Source organism: Limulus polyphemus, unplaced genomic scaffold, assembly GCF_000517525.1.
Source record: "Limulus polyphemus unplaced genomic scaffold, Limulus_polyphemus-2.1.2 Scaffold1385, whole genome shotgun sequence".
In the NCBI taxonomy this organism is placed as follows: domain Eukaryota; kingdom Metazoa; phylum Arthropoda; class Merostomata; order Xiphosura; family Limulidae; genus Limulus; species Limulus polyphemus.
Window position 1 is genome coordinate 49866 of NW_013666995.1, and position 9323 is coordinate 59188.

At 27.9% G+C, this 9323-nt stretch overlaps 1 protein-coding gene across 1 annotated transcript in view; it reads left to right on the forward strand.

Annotated features, from left to right (window-relative positions):
* LOC106463360 (polycystin-2-like) overlaps positions 1 to 9323 on the forward strand; it is a 42905-nt gene extending 33582 nt beyond the window's left edge. Inside the window, exons 10-16 of the mRNA XM_013923383.2 lie at positions 540 to 660; positions 1666 to 1764; positions 4142 to 4272; positions 4969 to 5202; positions 5685 to 5832; positions 6462 to 6569; positions 7405 to 9323. Of these exons, the coding sequence (XP_013778837.1) occupies positions 540 to 660; positions 1666 to 1764; positions 4142 to 4272; positions 4969 to 5202; positions 5685 to 5832; positions 6462 to 6569; positions 7405 to 7425 (862 nt within the window). The 3' untranslated portion in view covers positions 7426 to 9323. The remainder of the gene's footprint in view (positions 1 to 539; positions 661 to 1665; positions 1765 to 4141; positions 4273 to 4968; positions 5203 to 5684; positions 5833 to 6461; positions 6570 to 7404) is intronic.

The window sequence follows — 9323 nt, forward strand, 5'->3', positions numbered from 1 at the left end:
GGGGGGGGGGGGGGGGGGGGGGGGGGGGGGGGGGGGGGGGGTTAGTTACTTATATAAGCTTCAAGTACCCAGGAATGGGGGTTGCTGAATAAGTTCTTAAGTATCTAACTATTTCAGTTGGCTTTATAAATTGTTAACCATAAACTATAACTTCATCCCTCACAAATATTGGTTTTTCAATTTAAGTATATTTTCAATTCTGTCTGATTAATATGCAAAACTCTACGCTACACAAGTTGTTTTAAACCACATTTTCAATTATAGTCATATCTAATGTTAACTGTCAAGAAAACTGTCATTTACTGGAAATAAGTATTTTAATTAATATTTAAAATCAGAGTTAGACAAAAGTTTGCTAATTTTTTAATATTTCATGGAAATTGATTCAACCATAGGCAATTATGCAAGTTTATAAGCAAATCATTTGATGAATTATCTAGTTTTAGTATTAAAAATATATATTAGTTCACTTACTCTAAGATTTTAAAACATTAAGTCAGGAAAATCTTTAGTAATTGTTTCTTTTAATTACGTTACAGATTTACTCTACTACGAGTCATCTTAGGCGATTTTAACTTTAATGAAATCGAAGAAGCCAATAGAGTTCTTGGTCCTTTATACTTTCTCAGCTATGTGTTCTTTGTTTTTTTTGTTTTAATGGTGAGTGTTGTCCTGATATAGCAAATATTTGTAGCACATATATTTTCAAAAGCTAAGATTTGCAACTAAGCCTCGACAATTTGTAATTAATAATTTTTATTGAAATCTGTACTGATTTGTAAGTGTTATTTAAACTTCATTTTTGATTGTTTTCTTATTCCTGGGAAATGAACAATGAAGGTTTTGTGAATATTCATTCTTATAAAAGAAGCAGAAGAATGCAATATGGTAATAACATAAACTTAGTAAGTAGATAAAATAGTTTAAAAAATATTGAAAAATTCATATTATCTGATGATGCCACATTAAGTTTAGGAAACATTGTGATGTTTATTTTGTTCTTTTAATATATTTTAATGATTTGCCATTCTTTCTTATACTATCGTGAATAGTGTTAAGTATACTCCGTGTATTTTCTGATATTTCTGTCACATGTAATGTTTCTTCTACTTGTGATTAAGAGAAGAATAAAATTCAATGGTACACTTTCTGTTCTTAACTCATTTCATATAACTTTTCTCTTATAAAATTTTGCTTAATATTTTTCATTTAATTACAGAAACATTATTTAAGCACAAAGCTACACAAGGGGCTATCTGTGTTCTGTCCCCATGGGTATCAAAACCCGGCTTCTAGCACTGTAAGTCCACAGACATACTACTGTGCCAACTGGGGGCTACAGAAACATGGTTAATAAAAACCACAGAAGATAGCTTAGGAAAACAAATTACTTGATTATGTTATTAGTTTGTTAATTTTTCTGAATGATTTAATATTATGTTCAAGTTTCACAATAATAAGCTATAAAATTTTACATATTGAAATGTTGAATAGTATCAAATTTTTAGTTTCTAAAACTTATATGCTTGTTGTTGTTGTTTGTTTGGTTAATCCAAATGCATAATAGTTTTTCTAAGTGAAAAAACATTTCAACCAATAATGAAAGTTAAAAATTATGAGAGTACTAACTGGTGTTTTACCTTTAACCTGTTTGAATCTTTCTAGAATATGTTCTTGGCCATCATCAATGATACGTATGCTGAAGTCAAAACTGAGTTAGCCAATGAAAAAAATGAATTTGAAATTGGAGAGTATTTCAAAAAGGTGAAGTTAATTTTTATTTATATGTTAACGTTTTCATATTCATTTCTGGAAGTATCTAATTATCTACACTACCTTAAACAATTTAAGAGAAATTGCTACTTATAATATTATGGTTATGATAAGGCAAAATCACTGTTCCAAAATATTGTTAATTCCCCTCCCCCTTAGTGAGTTATTACATGAATCAAGTATTTGATCAGTCATGTGATCTGAAATGCAGATGATTGTTTTCTCAGCCTATGTTATTTAACTTGTGCTACATATTGGTAGTCTGACACAATCTTCTTTGTGTTGTCCTTTATATCACAGAGTTTTAAATGCTCCATACTGTTCCTGAACCATAGCTAGGCTTCAGAAAAAGACATTTAGATGTTTTACTCTGTTAGAGAGGCATTGGATTAATGGAAGCCAGCCAATCACAGAAGGATATTGTGAATTGGTTATAAGTGTGTCAAAGTGTCTTTATAATAATGTAGAATTGTTTTCAAACTAAAGTTACAGTTATTTAAACACCTGGACAAGGCAGACCATCAAACGTACAACACAAGGAGAAGACTGTTATCTGTTGATTCTGGTTTGTGACATTTACAAGATACCTGGTCTGAGACTGAATAAGATGTTTACAGCCAAAACTGGATACTGTGCCAGTATACTGATGATTAGAAACATTCTCCAAATGATCGGCCTGTACGCTAGATGTCCAATGATGTGTTCTGCTCACAGCAAGATGCAGAACAACTCATCTTCAATGATACCAAGAATAAATCCAGTGGACTACGAAAATGTGAAACACTCTTCTTTCTACAAATGAATCATGCGTCATTCTGTACTCAAATACATATATATATAAGGAAGAACCTTGGAACTAGATCCAACTTCCTTTTCATATACCAGTGATGGAAGCATGGTATGAGTAGGAATAAACATTAGTGGACATACTGATTTCTGCATTTAGCAGAAGAGTACTATTAATGTTACATATTATAGGAACCGCATCACACCTTTTGCGCTTCTATATATGTTACAATTGGCCCTAGCTTTAACCTAATGGATTATAATACTTGTTCTTAAATAACCAATGAGAGTGTCCTGAACACTCATTAGATTCCAATCTCATTAAATTTATATGGAATGCATCCAGGGATTTTAGATATTAAAGATAAACACTGGGAATACCTGCATCAGAGGATTGGTTAAGGATATCTCTGGTTTTTATCACCACTGTTTTTAACATGCAATATCAGTGTCAAGCTGCTCTTGCTGTTCATGGAAATTGTGTTCTTTATTGGAATGAAATGTCACGAGCTTTAAAAATATATAGCTAATGTACTTCTACTAAGTATTAATTTATAAACATGGACTGAATGCAAAACCATTTGTATTTTAGGTCTCTTGATAGAACATGAGGTACCTGATTTATATAAAAATGAACTGGGGAGAGTTATTAGCATTATTTTATAATAGTGGTTTTAGCTTGTTATTTAAATGCCAATTATTCTTTAATTCATTCGCAGTGTAATATCCAGTTATAAGGTTGCTCAATATAAATATAGATGTGTTTCTGTGCATGAACCCTGTTTTGTGAAAATACTATGAATAAAAATAGAACTTTCAGAAATAATAAATAAATGTAAGTTCATGTTTTAAACAAAAAAGTATAGTAGTGAAATAAGATACTTATGTTGACCAAATACCAGTTATATTTTTGATATGTTCTATATTACTATACTTTTTTTTTTGGTTTAAAATATTTTTCTTCTACCTTTCTTAAAGAACATCACACTCATTGTACTTTATTCTTGAATATGTATGCTTTTCTAAAGAAACTAAAATATTAATAATTAAAAAATGGTTTTCTAGAGGTGCAGATCATGTATCTGTTTTAATATTACTTTTATTCTATTTACTTAAAAATATTATTTTTAGCTCTTATGCTAGCCTATTCAGTAAGGATATTAGGTATGTTTATCAAACAATAATCTTTATTCACTCTTCATTATTAATCTTAATTCTCTCATTTACTTAAATGCATTAAACTTGGTTTTATTATTTTTTATAAACTTTAATTTGAGTTCGTTTATTTACACATGAAACATTAACTTTTATTTTTTCATTTACTCATAAAATGCTATTCATGATTACTTTATTTACTTATTGAATATTACACAGTTCCCTTTTTTTTTCTCCTCACCAGATACTACCTTGAGTATATTTACTCATAGTTCTTTTTTGGTACTCATAAAATGCTATTCATGATTACTTTATTTACTTATTGAATATTACACAGTTCCCTTTTTTTTTCTCCTCACCAGATACTACCTTGAGTATATTTACTCATAGTTCTTTTTTGGTACTCATCAAACCTTTATGCTTACAGAGCTACAAAAACTTGATGAGTAAGCTGGGAAGACGAGATAAAATCGTTGACATTCAGAATGCAATGAAACAAGTAAATGGAGATCAAATTCGAAAGTTTTCTTTTGATGAAATTCGACAAACTTTGAAACAGTATGTTTGAAATATTTTATGAGAATAAAACTCATAAAATTTCAGATATCTCGTTTTTTTTGTAAGAAATATCTAGGTCTTATTTAACTTTAGTACATTTGTATTTGATTTATGTTTATCTTCTTTCCATAATATGTAGGCAATGATTGTAAAAAAACAGATTCTGTTATTACTGATAATTTTTTTAACCTCCATATTAAAATTAATTGACTGTCAAAATTTTCCAATTGTTTCTAGATGAGAATAGGAATTGATTCCTTAGAAAGTTTGTATTAATTTTTATACAATGTTTAAATTGATAAATTGCAAATAACTTTATAAAATCAAAAATTTAACTATTTTGTGGAATTTTGTTTGTGACTTCTTGAGAGTTGAGTTTATTAGATTAAATGTATACACAATATAATAATAATTAACGTATATATGGCATAAAAATACAGGATTCATAAAATAGATAAACGTTTTTTTATTTTGAATTATTATATGGGAAAGATGTAGTATAAGAATATTTAATAAATTTGTTGGAAATCACTGTTGATTTGTTTGTCATTTCTATGCAAGAACACTAAATAAATTTGAAATATCTGACAAAAACTTAGTATATACTTAAATTCTTAATCACAAACATCTGATTCCTGGTTTTTATTATATCAGCTAATGAAAACAAGTATTGATCCCACTCAATTTCATTTGCAGACAAAACTTTACAGATGTTGAAATTGAAATGATTTTCTCCAAATATGACTTGGATGGTAATCGTGTACTAGATGAGATTGAGATGAAGCAGATGTTATTAGATTTGGAAGGTCAGAAAAGTATGCTTGAGAAAGAGATACAAAATGATAAACAGGAAGCAGAGAACTCTGGAGGAACTCGCCCTTCTAATGCAACTGTAGGAGGAGGAGGTGTAGCACCAGATGAGTTCAATGTGTATGTTATTCTCTATTTTGAAATACTTAAACTATGAAGAACTAATATAATAATTCTATAGAAATGTCCAGAAGAAAATATCAACTAAAAATTACTTGAGTTATTAATTATATATATGTATTGTGATTACTTAGATTTTGTTTTAATTTCGAAATATTTTCTTGCTTAATAATAATAAAATGATTTACAAAAGATATAAATATGAAATATAGTCAAATTAAATCTGTAGTATAAACATGCTTTTAAATATTATGATCATTGCACACTAATTATTTAACAAAAAATAAAATAGACATCAGTTAAATGTACCAACTGATGGAAAAACTAATCTAAAATTGATTCAAGAAAAACAATATTATTTCATTATTTATTTGTTTTCAGAAGTTATAATTAAGGTTTACTGTAATATTTCTCATAGTCCCCCTTTTTTTTTCTGTATACATGATCATCATGGGTAATTTTATCATCCATATTTCATGTAGATTGTCACGAAGAGTTGATCGAATGGAACACTCCATTGGGAGTATTGTTTCCAAAATTGATGCTGTTTTGGTAAAAATGAATGCTATGGAGCGAGCCAAAGCAAAACGACGAGAAAATGTAAACAAAATCTTGGATACTATATCAGAGGTAAAAGCAGAAAAAGACTGTAGCTAATAAAATTTAAAAAGTTTAGTTGTATACATGCCTTTCTGTATAACTTGTTTAGTAAAATGATATTTGTCAATGTAGTTTTATTAACTTGTAATTCCTGTTATTAAAAAGTTCCCATATTGAAACAAAAATTGCCTTTTTATTGTAGGAAAAATGGAAAAGATTGTAATTTTTAAAAAATGTTTTAAATATTTATCATTCTATTACATTTTAGCTGTTTTAGTTTTCTAATTTGTTTTATTTTAGTAAGGTCGATTATTATTATTATTATTATTATTATTATTATTATTTTTATTATTTCTTGAAGAATCTGAGTTAAATAATCACATATATTTTAAAAGTTCTTAATAAAAGTAAAGAATGTATGTTTTACCTCTTCAGTAAAGTAATTTAAGAACCTTGAGCTGGAGAAAGGATTTTATTAATTTTTAATGAAAAATATTTATAAGGAATAGAAAAATTAAATTTTGATAGAAGCATTAGATATATATATGATTTTTAATTATTTTAAATTAATAAGTATACCACATTATATTTTTTTTCATTTATAACAATCAAGTGCTTGCACATTAAGAAAGCTTCAAAAATTTTTTGTAATTCCTCAGACTGAAGGACTGGATGAAAGAGCCAAACGGCAACAAATGGAGAAACTTGTGCGAGAAGAACTTCAACGTTGGGATTCAGAGGCCTCCATGAACATCCCCGAACCTTCTGTAAGAACAATGAATTCACAATAGATACTCTAAAAGTAATATGTGAATAATTCTAAATCTCCAAAGGATTTTTTATTTAAGGCAAACAGCTTTTCTTAATGATTCAAATATTTTCGCTTACAGCTATACTTAATTCTGAGAAAAAAAAGGGGATTAAATATTTAGCCATAAGAATCAAACTGTAAGCATTTTGTTTGGTTTGGATAAATGAGAGGTGCCTCTAAGAGTGATTTTTGGCCTCATCTAGATTGTTATCAGTTTCACATATGTATTGAATAGATTCAAAACATCTAAAAGTACATAGAAATTACACTTACTTTATGAGGTATGTCAATGTGATGTCTGCTTACAGTGCAATCCACTTCATGTTTTCCTTTTACATTACATAAATTACATTTATTTTATGAGGTATGTCAATGTGATGTCTTCTTACAGTGTAATCCACTTCATGTTTTCCTCTTACACTACATAAATCACCATTTTTGAACTTATGAAAGTACGGACTGTTTTCACACACATACACACACTTTAGTATGGGTATTGTACTACAGTACCTATTTTATAGTTTATTGTGGTGTTGATGCTGAGTTATTTGTGTTCATTGAATAGAAATATGATATGCTATTAGATTTAGTTCTAATATTATAAACTACATTTATTTATATGTATTAATTCTTTGTTGTTATAATTTGTAGCAATTGAATTGAATGCAAGAATGGATAAACTATATATATAATATTTTCAAGTTTTGTTATATAGAAAAACAAACAGATTATTAACATTTTCAAAAGTTGGTAATGCTGATTAATTACTGATATTTTTTTGTTTATAATAGGCTAGGGGTGGCAGTGAATAACATAACCAGCACAACAAGACCAAGAAATTTGTAGGGACCAGTTCTCTGTATTAAGTAGGAGAGAACAAAAATCATTTGTTCATATTAGAGTGTTATTACGTAATTTCATCTCTCTTTTTTAGGGTATATCTTATTTGGAATATAAGAATGAAGAAATGTCTTAGTACTAGTACACATTTTGATGCTGATACATTAGAAACTAGAGCACTAAAACTAGAGATGCTTTGAATTTAAATTCAAGGAATTTAATGATTGACTTTAAAAAGTAACAGATCTTGGCATAGTTTTGTTTAAACAGTGTTTTTTTTGTCATAGAAATTTTATATTGCTATAAGTTTGGAATTAAATACAGAAAAAAAAATCTCTTTCAAGAAACCTTTTAATATTTGTTTTTTATTTTTCTTATTTTATGTACTTAATATACAAAAAATGCAAGGTTTGGGAATAAGTATATTCTTATGGTATTTGGAGATCTGTTAACATATCACATTTCTTTTAAAACATTGCACCATTACATATAAGTACCGAATATACAAAACAATTCAGAGTTTTGGTTTACTATCAGAATAATTTTTAACTATTGGTTCTTGTGTGACTTGCACCCATATCTCAAAGTGCTGCATTTACGAAATAAACTTTGTTAATTTTTTTTTATTTCACTACATTCTTTATGTCCTTCCAGTTTCCAAATATTTAACATATTTGATATTCTGTTGTGTCCCACTCATTGTAAATAGCAATCATGAAATGTAATTTCACACAAACTTGTGCCTGGTTCAAGAAGCTGTTGTTCTTCTACATGAATTTTCAGTCCTAGAACATTTTATCAAAAGATTTTTTTGAACTACAAACAGATAGTTATAAACTGTTTTTCTGTATTATAAAGTTTCTTAGTGTTATGTTGGGCTAGATAATTATGATTTCTATACTTGGAGCAAGAAAGAGAAAAATTGGAAACTTGAAAATCGGTTAATTTTCCAAAGTGTTGTGAGAGCAAGTTAATTAGAATTTATGATATGTAGTCTTCCTTGTTAGCTAACTTTTCTTTTAATCTTTTATTATTTCAAATATGCTATTCTAGATTTTTAAAATCCATTTAATAAATGTATTAACAATGGCAGCAATATCTCCGAGAAGCTTTGTAAAGGAAACACCATAATAAGGAAAAACTTAATTTTTTAAATACTTTGTCAGTTCTTTAATTTAGACTATAAAATAAATTTTTTTCGTCTTTAGCTTTGTTTTTAATTTTTCTGAATATTGCATACAAATATTAAACCAAAAATTATTCTTTTTTAGTGTTTCCTCCATTGTAATGAAGTGTGTTTGCATTAGCTAGTTGAAGATGGCAACAAATAATCTTGTATCACAAACTTAATGTAATACACACTGCACATTAACATACGATTTTTAACTAACAGAATTGTTGAAGAAAGTGAACAAAGGTACTATATAAACTTTAACCTAGAAGAATGAAACATAGGATTTGTGGAAATTAAGACAAATAACTTATTTTCTGTATTTTTCAAAGCAAAAATGAACATTTTTGAATTTTCTAAATCAACACCAACTTTTTAACACTACCCAGTCTTGTTGGCTCTAACCACAACTTAAATTAGTAATAATAGCGATTTTTACTGTTCATGTTGAGGAGGTTAAAATAAGACCATAAAGGCACTTTTTGGTAAACCATATTTCTTATGTTTAGAAGCTCATATATTTAATATTTTATTTCGTGGCTTATCACGTTTTCACAAATGCAAATTGCATTTTGTCTGTTGATGTATTTTAATATTTAGTTTTCTAGTATTCTATTACAATTGTTACTGTTTGCAGTGACATTTTTCAGTGCACTTGTAAATTGACTGTGTGAATAAATATGTTATGCATATAAAGCA